The sequence below is a fragment of the Corticium candelabrum genome, chromosome 9 (assembly GCF_963422355.1).
Source record: "Corticium candelabrum chromosome 9, ooCorCand1.1, whole genome shotgun sequence".
In the NCBI taxonomy this organism is placed as follows: domain Eukaryota; kingdom Metazoa; phylum Porifera; class Homoscleromorpha; order Homosclerophorida; family Plakinidae; genus Corticium; species Corticium candelabrum.
In genome coordinates this window covers 2,151,295-2,168,598 of record NC_085093.1, presented here as the reverse complement: position 1 = coordinate 2,168,598, position 17,304 = coordinate 2,151,295, and the positions used below count along the sequence as shown (strand labels likewise).

General features: G+C 40.5%; 2 protein-coding genes across 2 annotated transcripts; one reads left to right on the top strand and one right to left on the bottom strand.

Moving 5' to 3' along the window:
* Positions 1-508: 508 nt before the first annotated feature.
* On the top strand, positions 509-16,766 carry LOC134184079 (transient receptor potential cation channel subfamily M member-like 2). Its single transcript, XM_062651686.1, has 23 exons — positions 509-523; positions 1,616-1,769; positions 1,831-2,193; positions 2,332-2,503; positions 2,565-2,733; positions 2,791-2,896; positions 3,017-3,120; positions 3,190-3,321; positions 3,386-3,466; positions 4,732-5,018; positions 5,074-5,299; positions 10,008-10,133; positions 10,197-10,328; positions 10,426-10,707; positions 10,778-10,952; positions 11,744-11,915; positions 11,988-12,154; positions 12,207-13,003; positions 15,763-15,956; positions 16,027-16,149; positions 16,209-16,277; positions 16,340-16,395; positions 16,457-16,766. The coding sequence occupies exons 1-18, from the start codon at positions 509-511 to the stop codon at positions 12,323-12,325; spliced, it is 2,982 nt and encodes a 993-aa protein (XP_062507670.1). The 3' UTR covers positions 12,326-13,003; positions 15,763-15,956; positions 16,027-16,149; positions 16,209-16,277; positions 16,340-16,395; positions 16,457-16,766.
* Positions 7,595-9,976, bottom strand: LOC134184270 (uncharacterized). Its single transcript, XM_062651916.1, has one exon. It carries the CDS (start codon positions 9,710-9,712, stop codon positions 7,760-7,762), a length of 1,953 nt encoding a protein of 650 aa, XP_062507900.1. The 5' UTR covers positions 9,713-9,976; the 3' UTR covers positions 7,595-7,759.
* Positions 16,767-17,304: the final 538 nt, after the last annotated feature.

The window sequence follows — 17,304 nt, the reverse complement described above, 5'->3', positions numbered from 1 at the left end:
CAGACTTCATCAGACTAGGTGCAACTGTTCTTCCTAGATGATTGATGCGTGGAATATGGCAGTGCCATAGCAGTAGCATCGAACTCTGGGTGTCTTCTAAAGCTAGGAGTTGGTTACAGAGATCTTCATCTCCTTTGGCAAATTCGGAGCAGGCAGCTTCAACATACCTTGGTTGGCCTATTGGGGTTCCAAGGATAATCGTACCAAGCACTGAGACTCGAACTTCGTCAGGAATGTCTTCACAATGACGGCCATTGGTGAACAGCTCACATTTCTTAGTGGCAATTGATTGTCTGTCTCATTGATGGAGTCAGGGAAAATGGTCATTCTGCTACGAAAAGAGAAGGAAAGAAATTGAAAAATTTAGAAGAGCCCAGGAGGGTATGGATAAGATGTGTTTCTCTTGTGATAGAACATTTGGGAGGTGGGGCACAAAGGCAGAGTATTTTTGCAACATTTGTCACAACAGTCAGTAAATCCAGAAGCCAATTTTAATGCTTCCATCTTCATGACATATTGGAGAGTAAGATTTTCTACAATTTTAGCTACAAATGTGTAACGCCAAAGTATTCCTCAGAAAATTTTCAAGATTGTCACCTGGTCATGGTGATTTGACTTTGACATTCAAGGCCAAGTCCATTAGTTAATTTATGATGTTGTTGTTTGCAAAGACTCGTTTACTTTACAAGTTCTTAGCATATGTACAGGTAGAGTTTATATGAGAATAAAGTACCTGTCTGTCTGTCTGCCTGCTGGCCAGTTTGCCAGCGTTTTTCTGTGACTCCTAAAAAATGTATAACAGCAAAGTTGACTTGAGAAAAATGGATGCATGTCTAAGTTTTCAAGAAATAGACTAATTGAGGATAATGTAGTTAGCATGCAGAGACAGTGCTTATATAAATATTTGATCTTGACTCGTGAAGCACTGATGAAAACTCGTATTCTAACTACTTTGTCGAGATGTTGTATTACAACAACCTGCCAGCCTGGTTATCTGTCTGTCTACCTGCTTGCATGTTTGTCTGTCTGTCTGTCTGTCTGTCTGTCTGTCTGTCTGTCTGTCTGTCTGTCTGCTTGCTTGCTTGTCTGTCTGCTTGCTTGCCTGTCTGTCTGCCTGCTTGCTTGCCTGTCTGTCTGCCTGCTTGCTTGCCTGCCTGCCTGTCTTTTTTTATCAGGTTTATCTGTTACAGCTATGTAGGCAGACTCTACACAGTTAGACCCACGCAAAGATATGTTGTACATGTAAGAACACTAAATACAGTCTGGTTGTCAAAATTTTGGAAGGAATGGAAGCATTATTCAATTAAGGATATTTTACAAATACCTTCAACTATTCTGCAACATTGTTTTACAAATTGCTATAGTGTTACTGTAAATCATGCTGTTTATAAGGAAACTGTTGAGGTAGCTGACTCTCATCCCAACGTTAAATAGGAACATATAATGCTATAAACTATTAAGTTTTTTATTTATACATAGAAAGACATTGTTCTTAATTTAAGAGTCTATTTTTATAATAGTCTTAATTAATGAAAACGTTTTAGGTTGTCATGCAGTTTGTCTTTAATATAGAGTTATTGTTGGAGACAGCAGTATATGTTTTTTGTTCTTTCAGTATGTTCGTTTGGCTGACAACAGTGACTGCAATAAAGTCATAGAAATTCTGATCAAGGAGTGGGAAATTCCTGAACCAAAATTTGTTATCAGTGTGACTGGAGGAGCAAGGACGTTTCGCTTTGACTCTCAACTGAAAGACGTGTTTGCAAGAGGCATGTGATGGAGCATTTGTAAGTACTGAGATCTTCTATAGCTTTTCTGCATTGAATCCAGGTTTGAGGAAAATGTGTCAGGACAGTGGTGCATGGGTGATGACAGGTGGCGAACACAGTGGTGTTATGAAACTTGTTGGAAAGGCATTGCTAAGCAATGCCGGTACAGAGAGCTGTCAATCAATTACTTGTATTGGCATTTGCACTTGGGGACGTGTGTACAATTTGACGAAACTAATAGGAGACCATGATTGTGAAAACGATGCAGTTGAGTACAACTCATTGGAAAAAACAGGAAATTCGAATGTTAAGTCACTAGATCCAAACCATTCATACTTTTTGTTGGTTGATGATGGAACTATGAGACTTGAGCGAACCCATCAGGAGTGGCATAGCGGATTCAACCAAGCAATCAGGAAATATAGTAAGAATTGTTTTCCTTGGGTAAATAAACAATATAAACAAGCAAACAATGTGAAAAATAAAATTACATTCGAATAGTTTGTTATCTCATTTGCATTGACTGTTTGCTGTTTTTGCAGTTTGTGTTTGTTTGCTTTAGACTTTTCTCATGAAAATCGTGTACCCGTTGTGACTTGTTTACTCAATGGAGGACCAGACTCCCTCACGACTGTCAGAGAGTCTCTGAAACAGGAAATACCAGTAATCATCATCAAGGGCACTGGTCGGTGTGCAGATGTAATTGCATTTGCCATCAGCCGTGCAAAACGCAAGTTTATATAAATTATGCACATCATTGATAGAAAGTATTTGATGTTTATTCTTGTTTTTAAGAGTGCAGCCAGGTGGTCAGAAGTACGAATTTACTTGGGCCGATGATAACTGGAGAGATCTTGAAAACTACACAAAGGAAGTGTTTACTGACAGTGAATTCAAGGAGGCAGGAAACCAGACATTTGTGACAGAAATCACATCTTTGGTGGAAGAAGGACTTCAAGCCAAAGCTAGTTTAAAATGTATTTAATGTGCTAATTATCTTTATTCGAATGGATTTCTTTAGAACAATGAACTGTTAATCGTCTTCGATCCACTGGACAGCTCCATGAGTCCTTCTCTTCGTCAGCTGGACTATGTCATATTGATGCAATTGTTTCGTTTGAGTCATAGTGAGTTAACTGTTTGTCTACCTGCTTGCTTGCTTACTTGCTTGCTTCTTCTGCTTTGGAGTGTACTTGATGGTGTATTTAGCAGTTTGCATGAAGTGATTTAATAGAAGTGTTTTGTAGAAAGAGAAAGAGCTCTGAAAGAGTCTGTCAAACTAGCCATGGTTTGGAATCGTGCGGACATTGTGCGTGATGAGTTTCTATCACAGGGCATCAACACAGACACGGTGGATTAAAATTTCTTTTTCTGCACATTTCACGTTTTCAATGTCTGTAATAATTATGATTATTTTTAGCTTGAATATGCTGACTGGGAAGAATTGTTGACTAAGGCGCTAGGAAATGACGATCATTATAGATTTGTACAGTTATTTTTAGATGAGGGAGTCATTGATTTTGAGAAATTTGTAGAAAACAGGTTGACAGAAGTAGGTGTAGCATCAGGAACTTTGGCAGATTATCATATCTTGGAGACACCTTTTTGTGTTTTAGCTCACAGCTAATTCTATCTCTAATCCTTCATCTGATTTGGCAAGTCAAAACATCTTTGTGTATGTGAAACAGCACATCTTGGTATGTGAAACTTGATTACAGTGTACAGTAGCTTTGCTTAATTGCAAAGGGTGAATAATGTAAGTATCATGCCAGTTAACTATATGAGCTAGTAGTGACTGCTTGCTCATCAGTTTTGCTTGCTAGTTGTATTTTACCATTGAACTGGGATTTGCTGTATGTATACAGATAAACTGGCTGCTAGCTAGGCACTAGATGTGAGCTAGCTGACAGTAGCAACAGCACAGCTTTCTACAGAGATATGGCACAGGATAAGCCTGTCTCTTGCCCCACAGGTACTGAGACAGTTTTTGTTTATGTGGAAAATAGACGACTGGAAAAGAAAATGAAAGAATCTAAAGAGGAGAAGAGTGGCCTGGAAGTAATTCCAAGCGATACATTTTACCTTTATCATGGGTATCACATGTACGTTAGTGATTATCCAAATGGTAACAAAGCTGGCAACAGAGGCAGTCTTGGTGTTTTTCTGTCTACAACTAAAGGTGATTTTCACAGAAGAGCGAGTTGACCATTTTCTTATTGTTTTGAGTTTGAACTCAAGATGAGTTTTGGTGGGGTGCATCATCACAATATGGAAATGCATTAAGGTTGTCATATCAGCAATATGGTTTTCCACAATTTGCTAGTCACGAGGAACTGGAGACAAGTTACGACACCAACTATGATTCAATTTCTATACAACTGTGTGTTCGTCTTGAGAGTAGTCATCTCTGACAAATATTTTGAATATTTTGTAGACAGTAACAGACTGTTGAGGTCATAAACATTCAACACAAATTCTGACTCACTTATAATGAACAGACATGCAATTACTAAAACTTTAGACTTTTAAACACAATACAAAGGGATGCGGCCTATCTTGCAGTAAGTGTCAAAAACACGGCACCAGCCATGCAACTTCATAGTGTCAGACATTAATATAAATACATGCCTGTAATGTGTTACTAAATCGATTCCAACAAACCTTGCCAATTTTAATTATTATTTAGTGCAGGTTTTCATACTAATATTACTTAACTTAAATTATGGTTGGGAGACATATTATCAAATAAATTACCGAGAGTCTGAGTGCTTCCCGAGAATAATTAGCCGAGGCAGTCCAATTAACTCCTAATTATACAATAGATGTTAACAAAGTTACTACTGTCATGATTAGCTTTACTAGGCAAGATATTAATTAATTAAACAAGAAGTAGAGAATTTGTTGTTACTAGTGGTCTATTTAATTAATTAATGATTTCATAGCTTGTAATGCTGTGCTACAGGGTACCACCAAATTAACAGACGTTGACACTACTACTGATGGGATTCTGTCTGACTTATTTGGACATTCTTTGAAAGCAAACAAGTGCCTCACCAGCGGCACCAAAAAGTTGTTCCTGTGGGCACTATTGACACAACACTGGAAGTTGGCGGAAGTATTCTGGACAGCTTGCAGAAATCCGATCGCAGCTGCCTTGGCAGCCAGTATTATTATCAAGTCAACAGCCAGACTCTTGAAAGGTGGTGCTCTTCGTGTGCAGGCATGGGATACATTGAATGAGCAACAAGAGTATGTATCAATGGTGTAGAAACTTTGATGTGAGTAACAGTCAATGTGTATATAGAATGTGGGCAGAACGAGCTGAGAAACTCATGTCTGTATGCTACAGTCAGGATCCTAATATGACACAGAGCCTCATCATGAAACCTTCAGCAGAATGGAGCTCTGTGTCTGCTGTGACACTGGCTGCAGAGGCTCGTAATCTAAAGTTTGTTGCTCACGAGTGTGTTCAGACAATTGTCAACAAGAAATGGATAGGGGACATGAAACCGATGACCTCAAGGATAAAGGTTAGATGCAGTCGGATGCCTAACATTTGGTTATGTAATGCTGATGGTGTTAAAGTGAGTTTGTCGTTTGATTGCTGCTTGTACATTTGGTTACGTATTCATTTGCTGCATTCCTTTGTTATTTGTTCATCTGGTTGTGGCTGTTGATCGTTATGGTTATCTAAGTCATCTAGTAGTCTGTCGATCTGTTTGTTTGTGTGTCTGTTTTGGTTTTGTTTGTTTATTGGTTTGTCTGTCTGTCTGTCTGTCTGTCTGTCTATCTGTCTGTCTGTCTATCTGTCTGTCTGTCAATACATATATTTTCAAACATTGAACTATTATACACCATCTAAGCAAAGCAACTAAATACTACCCAAGCCAATAGGGCTTTGTTCTAGCTACAACTATTTATGTTTATGTTGCTGTCTCTTGAAACAATCTTCTCTATGTTTCTGTCAATCACTCTAGCATTTGATCGTTATAGACACTCAGAAAACACAGATCTCCAGTAAGTCTTGAAGGTTGATGCATTTGGCTTTCCGTCTTTGTCTCTTGATAGCTGTGACAGTTTCTTCAAATAGTCTTCAGCTTTCTCTCCCCAACAGCCAAAATGTTTGAAGACTATATGCACAAATGTTGGTCGAAAACCTCCAGGCAAGAGCTCCTGGTCGTACTTTTTGATCTTCAGATTTCTCTTCTGGTTGCCGCTGCTCTCTGAGTTGTTGCTGATAAACCTTCTATTTCATTACTCCAGGGATGCGCTAGAGCAATATCCAATTCAAGATCCATCCTCGATGCCGAATCGAATACGACTATGTCTGATCTGTCTTCAGAATTGACATACCTTTCTCTGGGTTCTTTTACATGATGTAATTGCAGTTGACTCAAACAGACCATGCTGAAACCGTGTTGTTATGGCTGATTACCGGGCCGCCCCCAGTCTTACATGTTATTAGGTGGTATCCATCTGAGTCTAATTCTTTCCCACAGTCACACTGACCAGAAGCCAAAGGCATTTGGCAGCCCAGTCTCATCAAGGATGCCAAGCGGAAATCGCACGGAGATAATGCATGCCATGATGATGATGATGGTACTGTCAGAAGCCACGCTCCTGCACCTTTGCCTTGCAAGGACTTCATTCGAGATTGGTCTCTAGTCAAAGATGAATTCTGAACAGAACCATTTGACGGAGATTTCATGTATTCCTCAGTCAGCTTGTGTTGTAGTTGCTTCCTGTCGTTGATAACTTCTCCGAGAGTTTTGTTTTGAGGTAAAACATTGCTCAAATCATTGCTGATGGAACTATTTGAATGATGTGAATTCTGTACTTCATCAAGCAATCTCTTAGCATCAGGAATTCGTTTTGCTGTTGTATGCAGGGTTGAGACCCAACTAGACAGAAATGCAAATTGTGCTGTAGATGTTAGAGCTGTGAGACCAAATCCTCCATGTCGTGTTGGTAAAGTTGCTTGAAGCCACTGCCTGTCTGTTAGATTGCCTCTACCCAAGAGATTGGTGAACGTTGATCTTGTCAGTGTGTCATGGAAGGCTGCAACGGACTCCAAAAGTCTAGGTGGAACAGTTTGTGATAGGAAGTTCATCCGAGTAACATGACGGTGTCTCAGCAAGAGCATGCCACACTGGCGGTCTTGCAGCTGCAACAGCTTACCACACAAATTAGATCCTGATTGTGCAACATCAGAGCAAGATTCGATGATGTACGATGAGCTGCCTATAGGTGTGCCCAGAATTCTACATCCTTGACTTGTGGCTGGTATGGAAGTTGACTCAGAGATGGTATTAAGCAACGGTGATGAGGAACAATATATCTCACACTTTTTCTCCTCAATCATGAGATTAATGTCGCTGAAGGCAGATCTCAGCCTTTCAAAGACATGAAACACTCGATCAGGGCTGCCAAGGAGATAAACGTCATCCAGGTAAGCCAGAATTGTTACTTCTTTGTTGTGAGACTGTAGATCTTCCAAAATGGGTTGCATTGCAATTGAGAACAAAGCAGGACCAAGTGGGTCTCCCTGGTGCACACCTTCTTGAGAGCTGAGAATAACCAGATGAGATCTCTGAAGATAGATTAGTGGGTTGATGTCAGAGTACACTAGTGCAGCGTGATTGTAAATATCAGGAAACGTAGTAAGCACTTGGTTCAGCAAATGAGACCGGCTTACTGAATTAAATGCATTCTTCACATCAGTTTTAAGTAGAATCCAGTCTTCATGTTTTTCCATAAGAAGCTGCACCTGCTGCACCAATAGCTCTGCACCTCCTTCAACTGTCTGTCTGTCTGTGGTAGTATAATTTCAAACATCGAAACTATTACAGGCTAGAGGAGCTAGTACAGCCACGTCTAAAGTAAAATATTTGAAAGTTTTGTTCTCTGCATAAACTACACTTGAAAAAACATATATGATATATGGACCGTATTGGTCCACGTTTCTTCTCTATTATCACAGATAACACTTCTTATTTGCCACTTCTCAGCACCCCCTCTACCTTGCGGTAGATAACTTTCGCATTGCATTTTTGCAACTGAACTGAAATGCGTTGTCTCCACTGCAGCAAAAACTCCGCCCTGTTCAGTCTTCCCAAGTCGTCTGTAGATCTGAGGGACAATTGTTGTAGATAACATTCTGATTCCTTGCCCCATCTTCCAAAATGCTCCAGGACTAAAGGGACAATGGTGAACGATTCTCCCCCAGGAAGGAGTTGTTTGTAATATTTGGTCAGCTTCTTCTCTTCTCTCTTTAGTGCTGCAGCTCCATCTGTGTGTGCTGCACTGCTGACGATTTCAGAGCTCCATGGGTGCGCCAGTGAGATGTCCAGGTCCACATTAGACCCAGAGCCACAGTCAAAAACAGAGATATCCGGGCGGTCATTTGAGTTTGAGTACCTGTTTCTAGGTTCCCGTCGGTGGTGTATATGGAGATCTCTCAAACAATCTGCCCACACTGCAGCTATGGACTCGTGGGACCAGACAGGCCCACCACCCCATTTACATGTCAAGAAATGATAGCCAGATCCATCAAGGGAGACACCGCAATCACATCTTTGGATATATCCTTTGAAGGGCATAGACAATCCCAACCTCATGCAGGCCGCCAAGCGAAAATCGCGGGATTCTAGTGCGAGCTTCTGCGAAGTTGGTATCGTATTTATCCATGCCCCTGCCCCTTTGCCTTGCAAAGACCGAAGTCTTGCTGCCTCTCTATCGCATGAGCTTATCATAATCATGTCAGTGATGGCAGTGCTGGCTAAATCCTGTGTCAGTTTTCTTTGTAGTTTACTTTTATTCCGTAGCATATCTTCCAGTTGTTTGTCAGAAGGCACTGCCTCACGAAGAGCTTGAGCTATAGAACCTCTCTGGGGATCACCGTGGTCACCGTGGACAACATTATCAAGAATTTGATTCAGACTTGAAAAATAGTTTGGCAACTCTTTGATGCTGTGGGCCCACGATGAGACAAACGCACATTGAGAGAGCGATACTAGTGGTGTCATGCCAAATCCACCTACTCTGATTGGCAGGGAAGCCTGAGCCCAAGGTTTATCTCCAATATTTTCGTAGCCCATCAAAAGAGTGAATGTCTTCCTGGTTAGTGAGTCGTGGATTCTGGCCGCTGGAAGTAATAATGCAGGCGACACTGTTCGAGCAAGATGGTTGAGTCGAGGTACATGGCAATATCGCAGCAACAACATCGCACTCTGAACATCCCCTAGATCTACTAGCTTATCACATAGCTGGCTGCCTGATTTAGCAGTGTCATCACAAGAAGCAAAAATGAAATCATCCCTGCCTATTGGGGTCCCAAGAATCACTGTGCCATCAGATGTGACTGGGATAGACGAGGCTGTGTTACTTGACAGGCATGGTGAGTCTAAACCAGAATAGATCTTGCATTTATGATTGGCAATTGAAAGGCCAATGGCTTCAAATGCAGGTCGTAGATCATCTAAAGCAGATAGGACATCTTGGGGCAAACCAACCATGAAGACATCATCAAGGTAAGCCAAAACTCTGATAGAGGTGTTTGAATTCTGCAGATCACTCAAGATTGGATGTATTGCTGTCGAGAAAAGTGCGGGGCCCAGGGGATCACCCTGATGAATCCCTTCCTCGGACTGGATGATGACTGGAGAACCCCCTTGCTGAAAAAGTAGAGAACTAGGTTTAGAATACATTTGAGAGACATGATGTAAAATGTCAGGGTGTCTTGAGGACACTTGCTCTAGCAGATGCTGTCTGTGTACAGAGTTGAAGGCATTCTTGACATCTGTCTTCACAAAGATCCTATCACAGTCTTCCTCCAAAAGCAGTTGTACATGGTGCACAAGCATCTCTAAACCCCCGTCAGTAGCCACACCATGCTGTAGGGGATGGAAAAAGTTGGCAAAATCACTTCTTTTCTGCATGCACATTGCTTTGGCAGTGAGACGCCGCAGGGTTTCGCCTATTGCAATTGGCCTTACATCCCCATTAGGTTTTGGTCTGTCTGTCTGTCTGTCTGTCTGTCTGTTTGTTTGTCTGTCTGTCTGTCTGTCTGTCTGTCTGTTTTTGAACCAACTCTAGGAGCTGAGTCCAGGCATGTTGGCTGGCTGGTACATAGTTCAGTTGTGTAACCATGGACTTATTTGCTAGCTTTCTTTTGTCTATATTACTGCTTCAGCTTTACATTTCGTCAATTTCAATTAATTAATGAACGGGGATGTTCAGATAGTTTCATGTGTGCTCCTTCCGCTTCTCATACCTTTTCTCATCAAGAAAAAGGACAAAAGCAGTGGTGGCATCTCTTTTACTGCATTCTACAGCAGTCCCATTGTGAAGTTCTGGCTCTATTTAGTAAGTACCTTGTCAAGCAAGCTGTACCTTGCTATTGCTCACGCGTGTTCTTTATGTGTGCAGTTGTTCTACGTTATTTTTATATCCATTTTCAGCTACAGTATGCTTGTCCGGTGGCAACAGGGCGAATTCACGTCAGCTGATGGATTGTCACTCGTTTGGGTGCTTTCAATTTTTTTTGAAGATTTACGTCAAGTAAGCTTGATATTAAGTGGACAATTAATTTAATCATCTAAACTCTAGATGCATCTCTGCAGTATTTGATAAACAAATGAATGAGTGTTTTTTCTAGCTGTTTCAGTGGGTTTATATAGTTCGGATAAAAACCAAAATTCTGGTCTTATCTTTACCCAGTCTTTCGGTCGTCACCAAAGTCTCTGCCTTTTTGCTCTACATTGTTGGGTTTGGTTTGCGTTTTTTTATGTCTCATGACGAAGCTGACGGCTACCCGATTGGATTTCGATGGGCACGAATGTTGCTGAGCATCTCTGTGTGTCTCTACTTTGCCAGGGGGATGGAGTTGGCTCGTGTCAATTCAACGATGGGACCCCGACTGACAATGATCTACAAGATGGTAAATCAGTCACACAAATTCGTTATAGCAGTGACACTATATTTATAGTAAGAGACACTCTCGTTTGTAGATCATTGATGTGGTGTTGTTTGTGGGACTCTTGCTTGTTTGTTTGGTGGCATACGGCATTGCTACGGAAATGTTGCTGTTTCCTCACCAGGAACGGTCTTTTGATATTCTCTTCAAGATTTTTTACATACCCTACTGGCAGATATATGGAAACTTGTTCTTGGAAGAATACAATGGTTTGTTCACACACACACACACACACACACACACACACACACACACACACACACACACACACACACACACACACACACACACACACACACACACACACACACACACACACACACACACACACACACACACACACACACACACACACACACACACACACACACACACACACACACACTAGTTATAAGCGTGGAAAGACACCTTGCTTTACGTCACATGTGGGGCGTGGCTCAATTAGGACGTCTGCTCTGTTTCTTTTAGTTAAAATTCAAGCCAGTTGATGACTTGGCCAGCATCAGGTACGTGCACGTGTTGTAATAATAGACCATGGGCTATTTTTTGTCAATTAACGTTTACTCTTTACCATACATGCATACATACATACTGAATACGAAGACAGTGACGTGCCAGGCATTTAATATTTGAACTTTGACAAAACAACTTTTATTCTATCGTGGATTGAATTATTCTGCCACCAGAAAGCCATCTAAAAACAATCATCTAGAAGGAACAGAGCAGGCGTGCAGAGTTCGATATCGTATCGCTGCATAATGATCTGTATGTTTGCATGGGCGTGTGCGCATGTGTGTGTGTGTGTGTGTGTGTGTGTGTGTGTGTGTGTGTGCGCGCGCGCGCGCGCGCGTCTGTGTGAATTAGGATAAATTAAAACTGTAGCGTTTGTATCACTGGCATGGTTGCATGCTGTTGAACTAAAATTGCGTCTAGAGTTAGTGTATATACTGCTAATAAACCATCACTATATTCAGTATCTGTAGCTGGTGCTGTCATGTAGGTGGTGTGGAAGGAACGTGCGTTAAACTGTCTTCCTTTGCGTCTCTAAATCAGACAATCCAAGTGCCAGACAACGTTTGCCCTGAGAAAGAACCTCTTGCTTTTATTCTATTTGCGTTCTACCTTGTCCTAACAAATATTCTGTTGCTCAACCTTCTCATTGCCATTTTCAAGTACTAAACCTTTACTCAATTAATCTATACTCTAGTACTTTATTCTAATTTCATCTTATTAATTGTTGTTAGCAACACTTTCAACAAAGTACAGTCTGATGCAGAGTCGTTATGGAAGTTCCAGTGGCTGGAAGTTGTCCAATCTTTTGAAGACAGAACTTGGCTTCCACCCCCTTTCAACTTGCCTGAACTTATCTTTCGATCTGTAATGTTTGTGTACGAGTACAAGCAGAGGAAATGTATGATGTACTTAAGGCATCTTTGAGTATTACTAAATTCTTTATTTTTTAGCAAAGCGTGGTGGGTATGACCAATCAGATGGCAGGGCCGGATATAGTGGGACGTTTGATGCTTTTTGCATGCAAAGATATTTGCTTGAAGCGGGAAGTGAGTCACGTGATGACGCTTGATGACATGTGCAAGCAATAGAATGACACAACGATTGGCTGGAGGGGATATTCTAGATAGAATTGATTACACGCCCTAAACCTAGAGTTCGCGCGCTCTCTGGTCTGGAAGTTCGAGGCGAACCCATGAGTCTTTTGGCCATTTTAAATTTTATATTTTTTAAAGTTTAATTTTTTTAATTTAAATTTAATTTTAATATTTTGATTTTAAATTTTATATTTTAAATTTTTAAAGTTTTAATTTTTAAATTTGAATTCTTATTTTTAGTATTTTATTTTTTTATTTTTTTATTTTTTCACGTTTCTATTTTTGCTTAATTAAATTTGCATTAAATTTGCATTAAATTTTAATTTAAAAAATAAAATTTAAAATTGAAGTTTTTAGGTGCAGCATGACGTAGTTGTAAATATAAACTTTGCATATGTCCTTAACCAGTCCGCGGATGGCCTCGCATGTCCAGTGACAATGGGAATCTGCTGTCCGAGTCTGACGATTCGTCCGTTCGCGAGGGAGCCGCGTTCAGACCCGACTTTTCACGAAATTTCATAACCAGTTACCGTGTTGTGTGCCAAATCGGTAAAGGAGCGTTTGGATCCGTTTACAAGGTGTTCGATCGCTCTACTAATGCTGTCTGGTGCACCAAAGTCATTCGCACAAACTCGCAATCCTCGTTGAACGAGGTAAGTCATATTTAACACGAGGTTGTAATGTTTTGAGAAGTTTCTGTCTGTCTGTCTGTCTGTCTGTCTGTCAATCACATACATTTTGCAATGCAGGTTACTATGTAGTCTCGCGTGGCCAGACGTTTGCGCGCGGGGAGGAGGAGCCTGTAGTACCTCGCCCCTCCCCCGCGCGCGAACGTCTAGACGGCCACGCGAGACTAGGTACTATGTACTGTCCAACTACTAGTAGTGTCCATCATCTAAACTAAGCTAACATCGAGACTCGTGTAAAACAAAATGACTACTACACTTAAAAGCTACAGTGTACAAGCAAAACCTCCAGTACCAGCTAGTGGCTAAAGTACTGAGTGGCAAAGAGGTCACATCTGTTGTCTTCAGACAGCGAAGATAGCTTTTTAGAGATGACTCTAACATTACACTTCTGGAGCTGAACAGAAAAGCGTTTGGACCAGAAGTTGATAAACTCCACAACGTTCGGTTGTCCCACTTTGTCTGATGACTTCTTTGATAATTTGCACAGGAGTTTCCACCCATCAATCCCCAAGCTCCAAAATGCTCCATTACCAGTGGGGTACCAGTGGCAATTATGCCACTTGGAATTGCTGTTTGCTGTATTTCTTTTTCTTTCTGTCTGCTCTCCTCTCTGCAACGACACCACTAACACCAGCAGATGATGGAAATATGTCACTACTCCATGAGTGGGCAAGGGAGATATCTAGGTCAACATTGTTTCCAATGTCCGAGTCAAAAATACAATGTCCGGTCTGTTGTCTGTAGTTGTATAACGACTCCTCGGCTTCCTGCTGTGGTGGATATCTGTCTGTCTGTCTGTCTGTTTGTCTGTCAATACATATATTTTTCATATTTGAATTAGGATACAATAGCAAATGGCTAACTACGTTTGTCCTATGACAATAAAAGCAAGAGAAAACAACTAACAACTAAATACAATATATATTTAACTACTAATTGGTTAAAAGAGATCATGTCTGTCTGTCTGTCTGTCTGTCTGTCTGTCCAATACATATATTTTCAACATTGAAATCTACATACAACACAACTAAGCAACTCTACTGTCCCAATCACACATAACCTCTACCAAACTAAAACTCTACAGAAAACAGCCCTATATAGGGTTGTACAGTAAAGCACATAAATAATTGTGTATATTCTCATGTGTCTGTCTGTCTTTTTGTCTATAACTGTCTAGCTGTTTGTCTGTATGTTTGTCTGTCTGTCTGTCTGTTTTCATTTATTGAAACACAAACTCTACGTTACATTTCTAACACTAAATGCAAAGTAGCTACTGAGTTCAGCTTTAGTTTAATGCAAGCTACTTTGATAGTCTCTATTGTGTATGTTCTCATCTACTTCTCCAGGGAAGACACAAGTCAGCTTGTGGAGGATGACTTTAGCGTTACATCGTTGTAAGATTGTTGAGAATTTTTTTCTCCAAAAATCTCTAAAGTCAGCTTCATTTGTATAACCTTCAGTGTCTCTTGATCTTCTAGCTAGTTTGTTTAAATAGTTGGTAGCTTCTGATCCCCAAGTTCCAAAATGTTCAAATACCAGAGAAGTGAAATTGAGGCTTGATGTATTGCCGGCAAGTTGTTGTTTTTCATATTTGATCATCTTCCTTTCCTCCCTTCTTGCTGCAGCAAAACCTTCCTCTAAAGCTGCCTGCTTTAAAGTGTCTTGGCTAAAAGGATGAGCCATGGCTACATCAAGGTCATAGCTACACCTAGAGTCGTACACAACTACGTCTGGTTTATTGTCATTTTCAGAGTAACGATGTCGAGGTTCTTTCTCGTGATGAATCTTTAAGTTAATTTATGTAGACAAGTGCTTCATGCATTTACAATTTCATCATGCTGCCACACAGGCCCACCTCCATGTTTGCATGTAAGAAGATGATATTCATCTGCCAACTTGCCACATTCACACTGGATGTTCCAGTTGACAAAAGGTGCAGGTATGTCCAATCTCAGAGATGCTGTCAAACGAAATTCATCAGGTTTAAGTGCAAGAATCTTCTGTCTGTCTGTCAGTCTGCGTCTGTCTGTCTGTCTGTCTATCTGTCTGTCTGTCTGTTTGTTTGTCTGTTTGTCTGTCTGTCAGTCAGTTTGTTTGTTTGCAGCTGTCACTGACTAGCACTATTTGTCTGTTTGTCTGTTTGTCTGTCTGTCTTTCGGGTTGTCTATCTGTCTGTGGTCTGCATGTCTGTCTGTCAGTGTGTGTGTGTGTGTGTGTGTGTGTGTGTGTGTGTGTGTGTGTGTGTGTGTGTGTGTGTGTGTGTGTGTGTGTGTGTGTGTGTGTGTGAACATGATACCTCTTAAACAGCCTATCAATACAAATTTCAGAATATGAACATCTTGCCAAAATCTTAGACAACTTTGAAATTTGGCACTCGAGCTGACAAATTGATTAATAAATAATAAATAATGGATTAATAAGTCCATTCAATCAGTTTGTGTGTTGCTTTCGAACCAATTGTGTGACATTATCACAATTTTAAACTAACGCCCTAGGATCCAACTCAGAAGAACACACTAACTTTACGGTTGGCATGTGCGTTGTTCGATCCCATTGTAGATGGCTTCTAGTTAGATAAATAAATAAATAAATAAATAAATAAATGACTAAATAAATAAATAAATAATAAATGTTTGTGTTGTGTACAATTTGTTTGTGTATACTTGTGCACTATAGGTGAAGGAAATGAATAAGTTTGATAATTGTCATATTATTCTACTCAGGGATGTGATTGTGGACACGTCTATCCGTCATATCTACATTGTTTTAAATATACATCTAAATTTACATCTAAATTTACATCTAAATTTACATCTAAATTTACATCTAAATTTACATCTAAATTTACATCTAAATTTACAAGTATCACGTAAGAAGGGTCACTCCTCGGCAGCCCATTTCATTCAGAGACTTAAAAGTATTAAGATACGACTTTTTGTGAAATTATATTTTAATTAATTAATTAATACAACGGTTGGTTGATGCAGTTTGATTTTGTGGAACTCGACGATCAGTGCCGTGAGTGTCAATGCTCTGCTGACTTTCCAACACAAATTTCTGGTCAATGTGATGATCTTGTCTTTACAAGTTTGAATTATTCTGATTTCAAAGTACGATAAGTTGTGACACTACGAACAGCAGTATGTTGTCATTCGAGTGTATGTCACAGGAACTTGATCATTACTTGTCACTGCAATGCGAAACGATGCTTCTAAGATTAGATATTGCTTTGTGTCAGGTAAATCAAAAATTTACTTGGCATGCTTCTATTTATACACCACAACGTTTTTGTATTTACAGATTGCTCTTCGAGATATTCTGCCTGTTTTAACGGAAAGTCTATCTAGTCACAGAAGGTGTGACTTCACTGTTTTTCTCAACGTCGTCAACGTGGTTGTGATATACGTTGTGATTCAGATCTCGAGTTGTGCTTGATCTCAGGTGTGTGCTGCAGTTGCTGACACCGAGACTGAGGATGCTGCCAAGGGCTCGTGTGACTGAAGTAGGATGCTGATTGCCAGTGATAATCACTGACTATTTCTTGAGCTCGTGAAATCTAGAGCTCTGACTGAACTAGAAACAAATAGTCCAACTCTAGGTTACTGGTGTAGATGTGAGTGACATGGAATTCATTTCTTAGAGGTTTTTATTAATATTAATATATTTTGTTTGATGTCAGTTTATATTGTACATTAGAATGCAGTAAAATTAATACATAAGAACGAAAACACGGAAGCAATAGTTTTTGTGTACAAGGCTAGAGCTCTATAGTTTTAAAGAACTCTGTAGCTTCAAACCTCCAAGAGACGGCGCTTGAGGTGTTTATATAGAAACTGCGGTATGGATTTAGTTTATTAGTTAGTGTCTCTGAGACTGTTTACTCAAAGAGCAGCAGCAGCCTGTTGATATCTTCTCGCGAGGATCTAGGCGGAGCTAAGGCGTGCCACTTAAGTGCAAGTGTACTTGCAGGAAGGATGAACTGTAAGCGTGGGGTAACAGCCAAGCCTTCTTTCGTGCTCACTGTGCGACCTCGTGCTCTTCGCCTGCTCGCACGTGAGAGAAGGCGGAACTTACACTGCGGCTTACAGGCAGTTCGGCTCAAGCACCTCCTCTCACGTGCGAGCAAGCAAACAGCACGTGAGGTCGCACAACGGAGGAAAGCCTGGCTTGGGAGGCTAGCTAATTAGCATTGGTGTTCCTGTTTAGGCCACTTCAAGAAGTATCTGGTCGCTGCCTCCATGATTTTATAGCTCAGATCAAGAAAA

Bases quoted from the DNA above. Each gene is read 5' to 3' on its own strand.
- LOC134184079 (XM_062651686.1), top strand. The intron at 2,504-2,564 runs GTTTATATAAAT...CTTGTTTTTAAG, and splicing joins ATCAGCCGTGCAAAACGCAA to AGTGCAGCCAGGTGGTCAGA. The intron at 10,134-10,196 runs GTAAGTACCTTG...TTATGTGTGCAG, and splicing joins TGAAGTTCTGGCTCTATTTA to TTGTTCTACGTTATTTTTAT.
- LOC134184270 (XM_062651916.1), bottom strand. From the start codon at position 9,712: ATGTGCATGCAGAAAAGAAGTGATTTTGCCAACTTTTTCCATCCCCTA.